Source organism: Vanessa atalanta, chromosome 20, assembly GCF_905147765.1.
Source record: "Vanessa atalanta chromosome 20, ilVanAtal1.2, whole genome shotgun sequence".
Classification (NCBI taxonomy): Eukaryota; Metazoa; Arthropoda; class Insecta; order Lepidoptera; family Nymphalidae; genus Vanessa; species Vanessa atalanta.
Genome location: NC_061890.1, coordinates 2,381,544 through 2,400,808, shown reverse-complemented (window position 1 = coordinate 2,400,808; position 19,265 = coordinate 2,381,544). Strand labels below are relative to the sequence as shown.

The 19,265-nt window shown below is 33.6% G+C and overlaps 1 protein-coding gene across 2 annotated transcripts; it reads left to right on the top strand.

Annotated features, from left to right (window-relative positions):
• Positions 1–685: 685 nt before the first annotated feature.
• LOC125072057 (protein suppressor of white apricot) lies at positions 686–17,276 on the top strand. Of its 2 annotated transcripts, none has more exons than XM_047682551.1 (14): positions 686–954; positions 1,498–1,667; positions 1,993–2,153; positions 2,681–2,897; positions 3,497–3,558; positions 3,798–4,011; positions 4,245–4,427; positions 4,924–5,190; positions 5,589–6,311; positions 6,392–6,543; positions 7,588–7,678; positions 8,402–8,453; positions 14,156–14,188; positions 14,952–17,276. In XM_047682551.1, exons 1-14 carry the CDS (start codon positions 761–763, stop codon positions 15,265–15,267), a joined length of 2,835 nt encoding a protein of 944 aa, XP_047538507.1. In that variant the 5' UTR covers positions 686–760; the 3' UTR covers positions 15,268–17,276. The 2 variants fall into 2 exon arrangements, with proteins under 2 accessions (XP_047538507.1, XP_047538508.1); XM_047682552.1 differs by having other exon boundaries at positions 837–1,159.
• Positions 17,277–19,265: the final 1,989 nt, after the last annotated feature.

Genomic DNA, 19,265 nt, shown 5'->3' with positions numbered 1-19,265 from the left:
TTTAGCGTTAGTTCATCAATACGGAGCCTTGACTTTTATATAAATATCATTACCGTGTCTCATTTCCTAAGGATGGTGGTGCATTTGTGTTGTAAGGAAGGGTTATTTTATTTTACGGTGCCAAAGTTTATCGGCAATCGTGACCACTTAAAATCGGTTAGCCTATTCGCCTGTCTATCTACCAATGTATTCAAAAAAGATTCTATTAAGTAAAGTAAAAGTGTAAGTGTTGGGTTTGTTTTGGTATAGTTAAATTCAACGTTTACACTATTATTTTTATATTACATACACACTGTTTTAATAAAAGTATTGTAATGCTTTCGAACGATCTTCTTTTTCATCTGGAAAGTGTATATATTCAAAAATATATAGTTATAAGAATTACTACGGTATTATCGTACAACACTATTTATATATATATAATAATTACGCTCAGTCCGAAAATTATTTTTACTATAAACACTAGATTATTACTAAATAGAGGTACATAAAATAACACGCTCATCAATATTTACGCACTTGAGTCGCACGAATTGCATATAAAAATACAATTATAAATTATTCTTAGAGCACGTATTATATTGTCTGTGTCTGTATTATATTGTCTATCAAAGCTTTGACAACATTTGACAGTACCTTGCTAATAATCACAGATTAAATATTATTAAAATACAAGAAAGGTCGATGGCGTGTTTTGTGGTGAAGTGAAATGAAAGCTTAAATGGGTATATTTGTAATTCGTGCTTAATTAATTTTAAAAATGTCAGTGAAATGGACTGGTAATCATAGTGAAACTGGAATATTAAGAAAAAGTGAATTTAAAGAGAAGAAAGAAGAATTATTCGTGTTCGGCTATTCGTGCAAACTGTTCAGGGATGACGATAAAGCCCTGCACATTGATCAAGGCAAACACCTCATTCCGTGGATGGGGGATGAAACGTTGAAAATCGACAGGTTCGATCCGTTTTTTACTATAAGACTGTAACTGTGGCGCTAAAAAAAGTTTATAAGTATAGTAAATAATCAGAAAGTATTAATTTTTGGAAGATGCTAAGTATTTCGCAGAAAATGTTGAAAGTTTTTCCTGAGGGCTGAAGAAAGCTGAGGTTGCCGTACCTGGCTGCCGCCTTGCATATTGTTATGGTGACTTCCTCCGGTGGTATGTATAACCTAAAAAAGGCAACTTTTGCGTACGTACGATAAATTATTATTGACTTTGTGTATGGGACGACGAAATAAATGCAAACAGCCTACCAAAATATTATATACATATATTTATATTATAAGAAATGTCCTATTTCGTTTTATATATTCTAAATTAAGTATAAGATTATCTAAAAATAAATATTATTTTAAATAATTATTAAGTTTTCCTTTTCCCCCTATTTTCTGTTTACAAAGATGTATCTGTTCACTAAATTTCAAATTGTGCTACTTTTATTTTGTTCCATCTAAAATTAAAGCTAAATTATTTATTTTTTTTATTTGTATTGACAGGTACGATGCAAGGGGAGCGCTTCATGATCTGTCAAACTTGGAAGCCCCGCCTGGGGGCTACGACTGGCGTGTCGAGCTCACCAGGGCTGAACTGGATGTGGAACAACTGTGTGATGAGGAGAGGTACCGTGCCCTTCATACTGATGAAGATGAGGAAGAAATGTACAAAGGTATTCTTAATTAATTTTAATTAAATTGATTGATTCAAAGCGTCAATAGTGCAATAGTTTTAACATTGTAGAAATTCATAGATCCTGACCTCTTGGGCTATTGTCGTACCCATTTCTAACACAAGTGATATGCTGAAAAGGAGAGATATATAGAAATATTAGTAATTCATTAAAATTTATTTGGGTCATTGCTACATTACTTTTTTAAAAGAAACTCCCAAATCTTTTTGTATTCAGCTCAACTATTGCACATACACTAAAGTGTAAGAAACATGTTATATCTTATTAAGAAAAAAATAAACCATCCAATTTTTATTCTATTTAGAAGAAGAGTTAAAGCGTCTTCACGCAGCTGGCTATGGCCAGGTGGGCTTTAACTATGATACTCCAGCAGAAACAACGTCTGAAGCTCAAGCCGTCGAGGTGGAAGAACCCTTCGAACCAACAGCTGAATTTATAGCTTTGTTACCTGCAAACACAGTGCTTGTGAGTAAGAAATATTTTTATACATATTTTAAACTATAGAGCACATCTGACCAAGATAAATTAAATTAAAACCTTTTTGCAAAAATTTGTATGTTCCATTTTTTTTAAATAAATTTTTATAATAGTGTAATAATTATATTTTATAACTTTATAATTATATCTTATATATCTATATTATAAAATACAAAATCAAAATATTCTTTGTTCATTACACTTGAGTTAAATTTATAGTTACCACTGGTTCCGAAGGTAGTTCTTGTCGGTTCTTCTCAATAGTATCTATTGAGAACAACCAACAAGAAATTCTGTAGTTACTCTTTTCCACCATTTTAATGAGAGAGTATGTCAGTAAACAAAAATATGTTTTTATATATGCTGCCTAGAAGTCAATAAATACTAAGACCACACTTTTTTATCTTTAATATATACTTGCATTGAGTAATATGCCGTTTTTATCAATGTTTTTATGATTAAGCTTTAAATGTTTAATTTTCATTATAACTGATCTATGTTTATTTCTTTAACAGCCAGAAACTCAAAAGCAGAATGCAATAATAGAGAAGACAGCTAAATTCATAGCTAGTCAGGGTGCTCAGATGGAGATCCTGATCAAGGCAAAACAAGGGGATAACGCTCAGTTCAATTTTCTGAACAAAGATTCATCCTTACATCCATATTATACAGCACTGATTGCTTTAGTCAAAGCTGGGAAGTGGCCAGAGAAGAAAGCTGAAGCAGTAGAAGGTATGTAACATATTTTGTAGTATCTCGGATTAATATTCAATTACATTCTCGTTAGTCTAGTGGCTAAATAGTGGCTCCTGAGGCTCTACGTTCAAACCCCTGATGGGTCAATTTTCTGTCGGTATCTGTCAGGAGTAGAATAGTGCACCTGTAGTTTGAGCACACGCTTGTGAACTAAAATGTGTCCTGCGTCAAGTTTGCAGTTTTTCTAGTTTTTTTGAGAATGGATGTTGATGGCTGTATTTGGTCAGGAGGCTTGTAATGATAATGTATGCCATGGCTGATCTTGTAATGTATAAATGAAATATCTATACATGAATTAAATAATGATATGATGTCTTTTTAATACATTTAAATTTAAGAAAGCTATCAAAATATTTTGAATACAATTTTTTTTTTGTTTGAATAACATCTTAAATGCACGAAAATAAGGTGTATGTTAAATAAGTCTATTTAAAGTTAGTTTAGAAATATAAAATCACTGAACACTTACCAAATTTTTTTTTTTATATTTTCTTTTTTTTTGTTGCCTTGCAGATTAAGTAATAGTATATTCTTTGGACTTAAAAAAAATATAATTTCTTTTCTATTTATTACAGAAAAACATGATGCGAATGAAGATTATCTACATCCGAGCTTAGCTTCGACTATAATTGAATCAGTGAGTTAGATATCTTTTTGATAAATATCAAATAATCGAAGTCTTTAATTATATCCCGCTATTAAAATCCCACAGACACTGTAGTACCTATAAATACATTAGATACACTATACCAATTGTTATGATGAATGCTACAGAGGTCGTTTTACAGCGTCACCTAGTGGCGAGTATGTTCTCTATGACGTATATGTTTGATAACAAATGAATTGTATTGACAAGTATCGAACGCAACGTCGCAGGCGCCGTCCATCCCGAGCATCCACTACAAGCCGTCGGCGGACTGCGACTACACGCTGCTGATCTCGCGCATGCGCGGCGAGGCGGTGGCCGACGAGGCGTACGCGGCCGAGCTGGCGCCGGGCGAGGTGGCGCCGCCCGGCACGGAGCCGCTGCCGCCGCGCCCCACCATCGCGCGCGCGCCCGTGCGCTACCGCGACGCGCCGCGCCCCACCGGTGCGCACGATCCCCTAGTCTCTCTAGCCGTCTATCGGAGCCAAACATGACTGGCTCGATTTGGTACCTCAATGTAACGATGTAACTATTTTAACCTTGCCTTTAACAGGAGCGGATGTCCTCGTTTAGCCGCTTTTCTGTTCCTGATTTAGTAATATGATAGTAATTATATGTAAACTCTTCATTCCAGATAATGTCAGTCTAAATTTTTAACTTGTTATTTCGTTCTATAGCTACGGGGAACCAAACTCTACAGCAACAGTACGCGGCCTACTACAGTCAGTATGTGACTCAAGTGCAGACTCAGCCAGCTCCAGTCGAACCTCAGCCGAAGAAACCAGTTGTGACTACTACTAAGTCGACTGGCCTCAGTCTCATGAAGAACTACAATACGGATAGTGACAGTGACGTCTCGGGTGAGATCAATTAAAAATATACAAAAGACAATTGAAGTTAGATTCAATAAATATATATATATATATATATATTTAAATTAAATAATCTCTCATAATTCTATATATTATGGAATTTTAACGGTACCGGTACGTTCGGTACGTTCCGGATACGGTCATATATATATACTATATGAATGTATGTAATGTACGGTCATAAAGTTGTATAATAAGGTATGGTAAAATAATATATGTTGAATCTTTGTTTTCAAACATATAACAATAAAAAAAGTTATCGCCTAAGTAAAATTGTTACCTTTTTAACATCATGAAATTTACATAGACATTATTCGGGACATAAAACAGGAATAGGGGAAAGAAAAACTAACACCCTCCTCACTCAAACGCGGGTGAAGGTGCACGCGGAAATTAGTATTCTAAAACTACATTCTCACTAATTTAATACACAGAAATATATATTATACTTATATTAATTTACATTTATTGTCTTCGATCACAGACTTCGACGACAGTTCCTCATCGGACAGCAAAGATAAACCAATAATCGTAACTCCGCCCGATGACATAAAGATCGTGATCGACAAGATGGCGGCGTACGTTGCACGGAATGGCGACAAGTTCGAAGAGATAGTGCGCGCGAAAAACGATCCTCGCTTCACGTTCTTAGAACCTGATAACATATATCATACGTTTTATAGAAGATTAATGCAAGAAAAGAGAGGCGTAGATGTCAACGGGAAAGAAAAGAAACAGAAGCACGATAAAGGTAAAACAATAATATCTACCTATTTATATATGTATTTGTTACTTTATAGCGCCTTGTGCAAGCTCGTCTGGGTAGGTACCCACTGATCAGATATTCAACGTCCAACAGCAATACTTAGTATTATTGGTTTGATGGCTTTGTTACGGCGCAATTTCTATGTGTGGTGGCGATCAATTACCATCAGGTGATTGACTTGTGGAATAAAATAAATCAGGTGATTGAATTTGAATCAATTACCATCAGGTGATTGACTTGTGGAATAAAAATAAAAGATGAAAGTTGTATTTCAAGTTTTTTTAACAGAATCTAAATCATTCAATTCAATCAGTAATCTCAAAAAGTTTGCTAAATGTGTTTGCTCCGTGTAAATTTAGTACATCAAAGTATTTTCATTTCAGCCCCTGTATCATTTTCTATAAAGAAACTAAAAGAACCCGATCCGATCTTACCAAAACCGGCTCTTCCCTACGAATCGAGTTCAGAAGACGACGAAGCGGACAAAGATGTAGATAAACAAGAAGAACCGCCAAAAGAAATACCGAAAACGAACATACCGCAGGTATATGCGGTTAATAATATCCCGCCGGCGGTTGTGTACAAAATGGAAGCGATTCAAGTGAACAACCTGCCGTTAGTGAAAACGATCGAACCGGCAGCTACTGTTGTACAAAAACCGACAATAACTGAAGTCATAGAACCGTTACCGAAAGAAAATCATCAAACAAAAGAACCACTGAAAGTCGAAGACAAGCCAATTGTAGAAATCAATCCAGTAAAAGTCGAAATCAAAGAGGAAAAACCGCCGGAGAAAAAAGAAGAGAGAATTAGGGAGAGCGAAAAGAGGAGCCCCAGCAGAGATAAAAAGAAACACCGCGATAGGAAGAAGGAATATCGGTCGGAACACAAATCCGAACGCAAGGACAGGAGAGCCGAGAGGAACTCCGAAAGGGAGAAGGAAAGAGAACGGAGGAGAGAAAGAGACGTCGAGAGGAATAACAGAGAAACGGAGAGAGACAAGAAGAGGAGGAGGCACAAGGACGAGGTGGAAAACGAGATCATATCGCTGGAAGATAACTCCGATGAAATGATCGATCTGACCGGCGAGCAGTCGGACTCAAAAGGTAATACAACTCGTACGTTCTCTTTAACTACGTACATAGACGCTTAACATAACGAATACGGATATAATTTTGTCCCCAAGAAATAGTCGAAACAATGGGTGCGGCGACTCCGCGCGCAGCGGACGCCTCGGCGGCGCGCGGGCGGCGGCGGCGCGCGGCCGCCTTCCTGCGCGCCGCCGGCGTGCACCCCGCCGTGGCCGCGCTGCCCGCCACCTCGCTCGCCAGCGCCATGGTGAGTGATTCGCGATCTCCTTTAAAGAACTCTTCTGCCCCAACGGCCATTGGTGCTTCGACATGCGTGCCTGCTGTCACTTCTGCTAATCTTACAAGCTATGTCGGTTACTCCAGTTCTTCTCCGGATGACCTCATTTTTTATTTTATTCTCAAAAGGTACTCCGAGCATAAGCCGCTGAGTGGTCTTGAATTCGTAGACTAGACCCGCAGTTAGTGTCCAAGTTCCGGTATCGTATGTAAAACTATTGGTGACTTGGCATTTATTACAGGAAAATTCTAACAGACAGACAGAATTATAATATTCTGAGTTATTAGTAATTACTTTACTACTACATATTTCTTACACTTCAACGCGTGACGCGTTTAATTGCTTTATCTTCACGACTGACTATTATAAAACTTTTTTTTAATTAGTACACTGCTCGCAGTTACCGCAAAAACTACGCCAAGTAATATCTCGACAACACATATATCAAAAAATCTATTTTTAGAAAGTGTTTGAAATTTCTTTTATCTTGAGCCTCGGCCTACAAAGAAAACGTATCCTAATAACCTTTAGCATAGATATATTTACAACTAAGGGCAGTTGTCTTTGACGTCACGTACAGTGATGAAATTTTTCCACACTTGAAGTTTGATGTCATAATCTCATATCGGCAGACGTAATATCGACAACCGCGCTCCGAGCTCACGAGATTATACACATTGAGTACGTCATACGACGATCTCTTACGCGTATCGTTTGATAATTAAATTAATTGTCAGTTGACCGAGTTGGATTGTGATAAATGCACAGTTGTCAATAATCTTTATCTATATACATAAATCTTCTGTACTTGGGTGTGTAATCTATGTATATTTAGAATAGACCTCGCAAGCAAAGGATCGGAATCCAAGTTTTAAAAAAAAATCCTTTAAATTCCTAACGAAGTCGAAAGGAGTTTTATATAAATGTAATATCTTCACAAATTAACACTTCTAGCGTTCGTCGTATTCGTCAAAAATGTCGGAATGTACTTTATTTTTTCATCTCATTCACCAGGTGGACACGTTAGAGTCGCTTCGAAAAAAGAAGTCTGAGGAAGAAGAAAAGAGAAGGAGACGGGATAAACGACGACGAAGAGACAAGAGAGGTAACGCGCCGTATCCTCACCGGTCCTCCTTATCAGTTTCTATAAGTTGGGACAGTTCTAATGTGATTTCCGTCAATGCGTTTCCTTACAAATCTCCAGAAAGCATTCGACAAGTAAAACAGCATTGTTTGATTCCTTATTCAAAATTTAAGGTGTTCACTAATAGAAATTTATGCTGTCAAGATATGTTGACAACACAGAATTTGCTAATTTTCCATCTCATACCAATTGGATACTATCACTTCCAAGACTCCTCAGGCTGACGTAATTATATAATAGGAACCCCTACTTACATACTTTTCTAGCGACTACTTGGTGGCAGGACTTTGTGCAAGCCCGTCTGGGCTGGCACCACCCACTAATCGCGTATTATCCTAGCCATCATTATATAGTGTTGTGTTTGTTTGAAGGACGAGTGAGCCAGTGTAACTAAAGGCACAAGGATGTTAGGTACATCATATTCATTCCCAAGGTCAGTGTCGCATTGGCGATGTAAGGGTGCTAAAGTATATAAAGTCTATTACTACTTTCAAACAGGTGTCACATTTGCAAGCATGCCGAGATATTCTAAGTTAAAAAAAATATCTATATTGACTTGCGCATGTAAGAGGTAACAACGCCTAGTGCCCGTGATATCCAAACGGTATCTACGTGTTCGTGACATTACCGATCGGACCGTGTAATTTTTTCCAAATGTATAATATATATTTTTCTTAATTTCAGACTACGATGACGAAAACGATAAACACAAGAAAAGTAAACGGAAGAAAATCAGGTTAGTTTAATAGTCCCGTTTTATTTTTTTTAGTAAAACAAAGTTAAGTTGCTATAAGTACAGATTTAATGAGTACAGAAAGTTCATTGTTGCCGGGCACCAATGAACTAAACAAATAATCATTATAATTCACGTATAATATTGTGTGGTCAAAAGAATCATCTCGGTTTAGCTGAGTCGAAAAACAGCACTGGTTTCCAACTGTTCCCTTTAGCTCGGAAATTAAGATAATATTTGATTATATGAAGGATAAGTTAAAAATGTCTAAATTAAATGAATACTGAAATCATTTATGATATTAACGAACATCATAGATGACTAACGAAAGGCCAAGAGAACGATTGAGTCAAATTTAAAATTAAATTAAAAAACAAGTGACAGCACACTACCAGCATAGAAATGATCCGTCATTCCAACCGATAGAATATATAATATTAAAACGTATTAGGTTTATCTGACTTATATTATAAATGCGAAATTAATATCTATCTGTTATATCTCAAGATAGATTAGTAAATATATAATAGTATATGCTCAGGCGAAATAAAGACGAAATTGTGTTTTCTGAAATAACAAAATTTATTCTATTCACATCGCACTTATACAGAAGTTTTACTACAATTAACATATTGTAAACAAAATAGCTTACCTGAAATAACAAAAAACAACATTTAAAGCCTTTACTTCTAATTTAAATAATATTATAACTATTTCTTTGTACCATATTTTCCACGTTTCTTTAAAGATCACAAAACCTCTCTTTTCCTTCTAGCATTTTTCCTCGGTGTCACTCACGTCACACTGACAGCAAATTGTTCCCCAGATTATAAACACAGTGGAAGAGGAATGCCATTACCATAGATAGTGATATCCTTACATCTCCCACCCTCGGAGAGAACAACATAATGGTGATTGTTCGATCAAGACCTACTCACTATTGGGGTTAACTTTGTGACATGGTAGAAGTTTGATTCCACTTTCTTATGTCCAACATCAACTTCATAGATAGATTTTGAAATCTTCTTTAGGATTTTGTATGGTCCAATCCTCAATTCATCCATTTTCTTCCTATTTAGTCGGTTTCCATTTTCTACATATACTTTATCACCCACTTCAAATTTATATTCTTCTCTTTTTAGATCATATATTTTTTTATTATAGTTGTGGGATTTCATTGAATTTTCCAATGCTAGTTCTCTGTCTCTTTTTAGATCTTCTACTGTACTTCTTGATTTCAATTCCAGTGGTAAAATATCCATTTTCTCTCCTTCCAAAAGATATTTTGGGGTAAACTTAGTAACTGTATGTTCTGTTTCGTTGTATCTTTCTACACATTTTTGTGCAATAGTTGTCCATGCTGTTTTCTTGTTCCCTTCATTTATTTTACACCTTATCCTATTGGTTAAAGTTTGGTTCAGCCTTTCATTTAGACCATTCGAAAATGGCGCGTCCACAGCAGTAAATACCATTGTTATATTTTTCTTTTTTAAGAAGTCTTTAAATTCTTTGGAATTTATGCCAGGATATTGGTCTGTTAATAGTATATTTATATTATTACTTTCTGTCACTTTTTCCACCAACTTGATAAAATCATTGGAGCTCTGATTTTTTGATGTCAGAATGTATGCATATCGTGTAAAATGGTCAACCAAGAGATGTAAGTATTTTTTTGTAGACCTTGATCCTCCAAAGCCTCCAATTGTGTCGATGGATACAATTTCAAAAGGACGTGTTGCTGGACCTAAATGGGACATCAAACCAAATTTTGGATTCCTTCTTGATTTGTTTTTAATACAAATATCACATTCATCACAGAGTTTCTTGATATTTGTGATGATATTCTTTGCTGTATAGAAAGGATTTATTTTATTTATCATTTGGGTTCTCCCAATGTGGCAATAAGTGTAATGGACATTTTTAATTAGTGTTTTGCTAAATGCTTCTGAAAGTACAATTTTTTTTCTTTTTTTATTCTTTTTGTAATAAATGTTATTTTCCAGTATAAATGATTTTGATTTTCCGTCTTGTATATTTAAATTTGTGTCTTGATCCTTTTTAATATCTTGCATGTTTATTAAGTTTACAACTTTCAAAAAATCTTCAGTATTCTCATTAGGTTCTAAGACTGGATTTCTACTTAAGCAATCCGCTTCTTGATTTGACTGTCCTGGGTTATATTTTATCTTAAAATTGTATTGGGATAAGTAATATGTCAAATCGCCCAGTTCCTCATCAGTTCTAGACTTGATATTAAGATTTTCAAGTGGTTTATGATCTGAATAAACTATAAATTCCTTATTCATAAGCCAGTGTTGCCAATATTTTACAGCCTCTTTAATCGCCAAGCATTCCAAGTATATTGCCTTTTTTTTCTTTTGAGTGTCGGTCAATTTCTTTGAGAAATAAGCTACAGGTTTAGTTATTCCGTTTTCATCTTCCTGTTTTAATACAGCTCCCACTCCTTGAATGCTGGCATCAGTGTATATTTTTATTGGTTGTTCTGGGTCAAATATTTTTAGAATTGGTTTCGAGCATAGTAAATCTTTTATTCTATCAAATGATTTTTGGCATTCTCTGGTCCATATAAATTTAACATCTTTCCGTAACAGATTGTGTAATGGTTCCAGGATAATTGCATTGTGTGGTATAAATTTATGATAAAAGTTTACTTTTCCCAGGAACTGACGTATGTTTTTCCTTGTTCCTGGAATGGGGAAGTTCCTGACAGCTGTTAAATAATCCTTGAGAGGTGTAACTGAATTTTTTCCTATTATATGTCCCAAATACTTGGCATGATCGTTTGCAAAAGTGCATTTAGAGAATTTCAGTCTAAATCCTTCTGTTAATATTGCGTCAAGAAGTTTCGATATATGTGTTATGTGTTCTTCGAAATTTTTAGAAAAAATCAAGATATCGTCTATAAAATTAACTGCAAAATCTGAGAGATTATATTTTCTTATTATACTCCTCAATATTCTTTGGAAAATAGCTGGGGCCGTCTTTAAACCAAATGGGAGGCATGTCCACTGAAATTGGCCTTCTTGTGTGACGAAAGCTGTCTTATATCTATCTTGAATTCTCAATGGGATGGACCAAAATGCTGAGTTTATATCAAAAGTGGAAAAATACTCACAGTTAACCGTCTTTACCATTAAGTCTTCAATCAACGGGAACGGCTGTGATTGAGGGACAACAATTTTATTCAATTCTCGGAAATCGATACACAGTCTTGATCTTTTCCCATCTTCTTTCTTGTATGCTAAGGTGACTGGAGCAGCAAAAGGGCTATATGATTCCTCAATTAAGTTTTTCTTCAATAGTTTTGATATTTGGTTCTCAATTTCTTTTCTATCATCAGTTGTGCATCTGTATGGGCGTTTGTAGCAGTATTGATCTACTGTCAAGTCTATGTGAGCTTCATAACCTCGTACTCTACCAACGTCATATTTGTCTTTAGCGAAAATTGGTTTGTATTTCTCTATTAATTTATCAATCTCAGTTTGTTTATATATATCTAGATGATTTACTGAAATTTCAAATTCACTTATATTAATATGTTCATTGAAGTTTATTTCACCTTGGTTTAAACAGTTTATTTCTTGTTTACGTACCTCAGAGTTTAGAGTTACATTTTGTTTATTTTTGTCACCTAGTACATTAGGAATTTCGACATTTAAAATATTTTTTTCAGAGTATTTATTTTTCTTATTCTCTTCATTTTGGGTTTTATTCTCTCTAAGTGAATTATTACACTGTATGATATTCAATTTTTCATCTTGCGTTAATTTAAATTCTTTGATACAATCCAAACCAATGAGAAAATCATAGTGAAAATTTTCATTATCTATCACAAAAATATTCATTTCTCTTTCAATGTCATATATTTTTATTTTTAATGTTACTATACCTTTTGTTTTCTTCTCACCATTAATAGTTTTCAATTTTGCTGTTTGTTTATTAAATGTATCTTCTTTTTTTTTTTGTATTTTTAATAACTTTGCATTAATTAATGATACATTTGAACCAGAATCATAAATTGCTGTAACTTTTAAAGTGTCATTTAATAATAACTTTATTTTTATTAATGGTGATACTTCTAGTTTTTTGGATTCTCTTCATTAAGTTCAACTTCTAATTCCGAGTTATTAACACTTTTCACAACATATTTTTGATTCTTCGTATTGAACCAACAGTTTTCCTCAGGATGAAAACGTTTCCCTTTTTCCTTATTGATACAAATTTGGCACGGTTTCTTTTCTTCATTTTTTTTTGTTTTTATGTCAGAGTGCATGTAGTTTTTTTTTTCATATTTGTTCTTCCCAACAAAATGTTCTAATTTGCCTATCTCATTATAGAGATCTTCAGTTTGTTGTAATGTCTCTCTGTCAATTTTGTCACTCAGGTAATTAGGTAGGCCTGCGGCTATAAGGTCTATAAGAGTACCTGTATCAATAGTCTTCCTAACCTCTAATAACAACTTCTCTTTTTTCAATGCATATTCAAGTAAGGAGCCTGTTTGATATTTAAATCCAAGAGCATATCTGATTGGCGACCAACCTTTGTTTCCGAATGTTTCACAGAAATTTTTTTCCCATTTAATCCACTCTGATTCTATTGTAAATTTTATTAGCATACAACTGTACCAGTTTACACTTGAATATTCTAAAAATTGTTTTAAAATTTCAATTTTTTTCCTGTCTTCATCAATATGGAAACGTTCACATTCTCTGTTGAAGTCCTTAATCCATTGGTGAGCGTTTGCGTTTTTACCAGTGAATTTTTCAAGCGCAAAGTCTTTTGCAATTTTTCCCAAATTTTGAGTTTCAGATTTTCTTTGCTTTTCTTCGAGTAATGTCTCTAATAGTTTCTCCAATGTTTTATTTGAGCTTTCAGTTAACGGTTTTGAATTATTTATGTTTTCATTAATCTCCTCAAGGTAAAAATCCTTAAACTGTATATTTCGTTCTTCATCTAAATATACCTTTGATATCTCATCAGTTAAAGTTATCCATATTTTCCTTGTTTGATGTCTTTTATTCAATGTTTTTTTTATCTTGGCATAGTTAGATGTATTTGTTATAAGTTGGTGTAAGCTTGCAGGTTGATATTCGGCCGGTATGCCAAAAATTTGGCCATCAGGTGTTCCTATTGAGGTTATGCAAATAATGTTTGATTTTCCATCTGCTGCTGTTTTCACACAAAAATCAAATCTTAATTTCTCCATAGTTGTTGTATTTTATTGCGTAAATGTTGTTTTATAATAGTATATGCTCAGGCGAAATAAAGACGAAATTATGTTTTCTGAAATAACAAAATTTATTCTATTCACATCGCACTTATACAGAAGTTTTACTACAATTAACATATTGTAAACAAAATAGCTTACCTGAAATAACAAAAAACAACATTTAAAGCCTTTACTTCTAATTTAAATAATATTATAACTATTTCTTTGTACCATATTTTCCACGTTTCTTTAAAGATCACAAAACCTCTCTTTTCCTTCTAGCATTTTTCCTCGGTGTCACTCACGTCACACTGACAGCAAATTGTTCCCCAGATTATAAACACAGTGGAAGAGGAATGCCATTACCATAGATAGTGATATCCTTACAAATATATCTCTTTTATACATATGTAATATATTACATTTGGCCGAAAGTGGTTAAAATTGTAATTTGTTATATTTCTGTCTGTTACAGATCATCTGACGACGAAGAATCGGATTATGATGGGTATGTTGTCACTATACTAAGCATCAAAATTTACACACTTCATCGTGGTTTATATACATATTTTTACTTAGTAAAGAAACTTTTAGTATCCCACACGTTTAAATATAACAAGCTACCTGTCACCAACTCCCCCTGAGTAGAATAAAGGTTCTTCTAAATCATGATTATCTTAAAATCTAAATTCTTATTGTTTTGGACCAGTTTCGTAGACGAACACAGAGCAATTTACTTAAATATCGTCATAATAGCATAATTGACGAATTCATAGCGGACGAACATACAAAGCAATATTAATTTATATTAAGATAAATATATATTTTTGTATTAATAAAATTCAATTCCAAACTCAGGCTCTCGAGAAAAAACGATTTTCAGTTTGATATGATATGAGAAATGAATATATATACTGACAGAATTATTAGCATTTACAGTCACAAAACAGTCTTTGAACCCATATATACCCAGGAGTATTCGCCCTACTGACCATGTTCTTGTTTCTCAATATTTGTTTGGATTTGACATTCAATGCACAAAAACATTTATACTGTATGTATATATACATTTTTTATTATAAAATATAAATACATTATTTCTATATAATTTTTTTTTATATTGTTTATTATATAAAGTCGATACGCCTATCGGTACATAGGACACAACTTCCATAATAATATTTCAAAGTACATACACTATATACAATACACACACATTACACAAAAATTTTCACTTTATGGACTCTTTAATAATTTAACGTAATTCACAGTTCAAAGAAGAAAAAACGCAAAAAAGACAAGAAACACACATCAAAGGGCAAGAAGAAGAGAAGGAAGGAGATGGAAATAAAGGAACCGGTACAGACCTTGAACATAGATCTAACAAACACGTTGAAGGAGCTTCGAAACGCCTCTCCGACGAAAGAACTAGTCCTTCAGGACATCGGAGAGGTTCCGAGCTCGACACGACATGAGTCGGAGGAAGAGGAGGCGGGGAAGATAAAGAGGAAGAAAGAGAGGGAGTACAGTGAGGGGGAATGGTCGAGTGACAGTGGGGAGGACTCGCATACGAGTGAAAACGATTGAATTACGTATTAGGAGTATTTTTGTAATTGTAAAATAAGTCTTAGTTTATTCTTTAGTGTCGTATTGAGAAATTATTGCGCAAAATTATCTGGTAACTTTGTTTATAAACATTTGAATTTAATTATGTTTTAGATGTTTTTGAAAATGTAAAACATACACATGATTTATATATATTTTTTAAATAATAATAATTGTGTAAAGATAAACATATATTTTAGATGGTAACCTATATGTCTATTGTATATATAGCATATTCCAATCACAGGAGTACAAGTAACAGGTTTGACATTGTATTGAAGTGATTATTTCTGAAAAATAAAATTGTCATTTAGCAAAAATACTTTGTCATTGAGTAAAATTGAAGTGGATATAAGTCGTTAACTCAAACAGTGTTTTGAGGTAAATAAAGATGGTTTTACATTACAAATTACAGTAACAATCTGTAAACGTCCCACTTCTAGCCTTAGGCCTCCTCTTTCTTTTAAGGAGAAGGTTTGGCGATGTTCCAATGCGGTTGGATACACATGTAGCAGGTTTACTCACGATGTTTTCCTTCATCGCTGAGCATGAGATGAATTACAAACACAAATTAAGCACAATATTCAGTGGTGCTTGTCCGGCTTTGAACCTCTGAGCCACTTCGGCTAGGTAAGGTTCGTTAATCTTTACTCCTTCGATTGGAATAGGTGATATATATAAAATTATGTTAGGATTTTGAATGATTAACTACTTAAGATTATTATATATATTATATACAGTGTGGTATTCGTTCATATTATAAAAGACAAGACGTGTTGAATTGTATGTTGTAAAATTGTAAATATGTATGCATTTAATGATGTTTACTTAAACAGAACACACATATATCAAGAATGAGACGCAAAGTTTTTTTAATAAAATATAATTCGATTCAATAGAATTTACATAAATAATTAGTAATTACGAACACCGAGAAGATATGAATTTATTTAGGATGTGGGATACAATTTTTTTAGGCACTTAAAACACACATACACCAAAGTCAAACTCACACATATGTATGCAATAAGTAGACAAATTTAGCTATTGTTTTGTATGAGATTAATTTTTTAAATTATTTTAACTGTTCTTTTAACATATTTATAATTTATTTTAAAACAATTTTGCCCGTGTGGTACATTTACAAATTCTATTGTCATTAAAACTGAAATTATGTAAAATGATAGTGTTATGATATGACGCTATACAGGCAAATTAGATTTCATTATAATTCGCCGTCTAATTTTTTTTGTAACGGTACCGTCAGCAAAATAACGATTCACACGCAACCTGATAGTGCATATTTTTCGTTCGAAATTTGTTACTGTATTATTTTGGATGGTACGATTAGGGCTTTGCCAGAGTCAGATAATATTGTTCAGAACTTCTTTTCTAATTCTCTTTCGCTCGAGATCTGTCATTTTCGATTTACTTTGACGAGGTTCCATCTCATTCTGACGTGTATTGTACGTATGTATGCATAATTTTTTTAACTTGATTATCTTTCTTAAAGGATTTGGACATCCAACCTTTAAATAAAATAATTATATCTGTTCAGAGCTAAAAAATCGGTGTGTAGGTACCAATTGAAGCCTACAGCCCTGTATAAGTCTGATATGATAAATATTACATATACATTTTTATATAAACTCTATTTATATATTCAAATTTTATACATATAAACACAGTACAAACAATAAATAATGTATATTATTAATTTCTCATACTTAATTGAAAGTCTTGCAATACTATTCGAATGAATTGAAACAATACGAAATTGTTTAACAATGTAAATTATGACGTCATAATTGTATATGATGTTTTAAGGAGATTTAAAAATTAGTTTTCATATGAAAAAAAATATTTCCCTGAATATTTATTTGTGACAAAGAAACACCAGTTGAAAGCATAATGTAGTTTTACTTGTAAATTTTTTTAGATACTCTATAGTCTATACGATAATAATTCAAATATCAATAGGCTTAAGTCGATGAAGGGTTTTTTTTTTGTTTCAATAAAATTATACATTTGTAGAAAATAAAGTAATTTTTACACTATTTTTGTTTTAATTGGTCACGTTACTCGTGAAAGCGTCAACAGAAATTACGCTCGCAAATCATCTTCGAACAATTGAACGTCACAACAGCTAATCAGAATATAAATTGACTTCGTTTTCCTAAATGATTAATAACTACTACAACAAATAATTGAATAGTTGGTAGATTCTGTAACTAAGCAAAAATCATTTTTTATAAATTCAATCAAAATTCACCAAAACGATTGTCCAAGAAGTCACTAAATTTATTAATCAGATATATTTAAGGGTCATTATTGATAACACAGAAAACTGCAAGGATTTTTGACGTCTGCTGTAAATCAGACCAATCTTCTGCTTAATGTTAGCACAGCGCTGACAGAAAACTAATGGGTTGAGGGCTTTTAGGGTTTTGTCGTTTGCTTAATGTAAGCTTATTGTAGTAGGAGGGATAGAAGCAGGAGTAAAATAGAAAGGAAAGAGGAAAGCTACATAAGATCCACGTTGACATTCTGCTATGCATCAGATGCGTGTATCCATCGATCTCTCCTACACTAGTACACTAAAATAAGCCGTTAACCTTTTCCTTAAAAGTCAGAAATCTTTTGTCCAGCACTAGGAGATAACGCCTGTTATTTTTTACTTTACTGTGGTCTTAATTGAGTTTAGAATAATTATAAATAGTATCGCCGTTGAAATAATAATATCAACAACGAAACTGCAATTCCCAACGATCAACAATATGGATCGGCTTTATGTAACAAAAGGATAATTTCCAAAAACCTTTCTTATTTCAGTTTATTATGACAAAGCTTTAGTGTGAAAGAGAAAGTTATATATTTGGATACTCTGACAGGAAAATAGTGGTGTCTATAATAGGACATGTGTTGCTTCTTCTCTTTTTTCATTGGTTCATTTGAATTTAGAGGAACACAGTAGACTATCGAAAGCCACTTGTGGCACACACCAACGTATATGGTCGTAACGACAGTATTGATTTTTGTCTTCACACAGAAATCATAACCGTATATTACTATCAATAAAGTCGGTTTTCGTTCGGTGACGTTCGAAACATCTCTTTCATTTTCATGATTTCTCGGTACCTATGTTTTGGAAAAAACGTGACTTTGCATTTTGGCTCGATTGCAATTTTATTGTTTTTAGCATTTAGCATTAGCAGCCCGTAAATGTCCCACTGCTGGGATAAAGGCCTCCTCTCCCTTTGAGGAGAAGGTTTGGAGCATATTCCACCACGCTGCTCTAATGCGGGTTGGCGGAATACACATGTGGCAGAATTTCGTTGAAATTAGACACATGCAGGTTTCCTCACGATGTTTTCCTTCACCGCCGAGCACGAGATGAATTATAAACACAAATTAAGCACATGAAAATTCAGTGGTGCCTGCCTGGGTTTGAACCCGAAATCATCGGGTAAGATGCACGCGTTCTAACTACTGGGCCATCTCGGCTCTTGTTTTATTGTTAGTTTTGTATTTTTTGTATTTTGTTTAATGTAGTCTATCCTGTTTATGTTACTGTTATTTATATAATTGTACGGTTTATTTAATCCTCTAATTCCTTAAACACGGACTGTGTATTTAATTAATCTTAAGTTACTTTTTTATTGGTATTGCTGAATATTTATTCGAAGGTAGATAAAAATAAAATGATAATAATATGAATAATTACTGATTCTAAATCCAATGATCTTTTTGAAAATAACAGTGACAATCTTTGTATAGACACGTGGATGAAAGGTAAACTAATAACACCTAGTTTACGACTTCGCAAAATAAATAAATCTTTCCTAGAATGACAAAAAATATTTACTTTAAAACTTTTTAATTAGGTGAAAAAGAGTATTAACTACTGAATCTTCTTTCGGTAACAGGTAGTAGCTTTTCATTTAATTCAACACTGTAACATGGCGATTCAAAAGTGCTTT

Bases quoted from the DNA above. Each gene is read 5' to 3' on its own strand.
- LOC125072057 (XM_047682551.1), top strand. From the start codon at position 761: ATGTCAGTGAAATGGACTGGTAATCATAGTGAAACTGGAATATTAAGA. The intron at 8,454-14,155 runs GTTAGTTTAATA...TGTCTGTTACAG, and splicing joins AGTAAACGGAAGAAAATCAG to ATCATCTGACGACGAAGAAT. The intron at 14,189-14,951 runs GTATGTTGTCAC...CGTAATTCACAG, and splicing joins GAAGAATCGGATTATGATGG to TTCAAAGAAGAAAAAACGCA.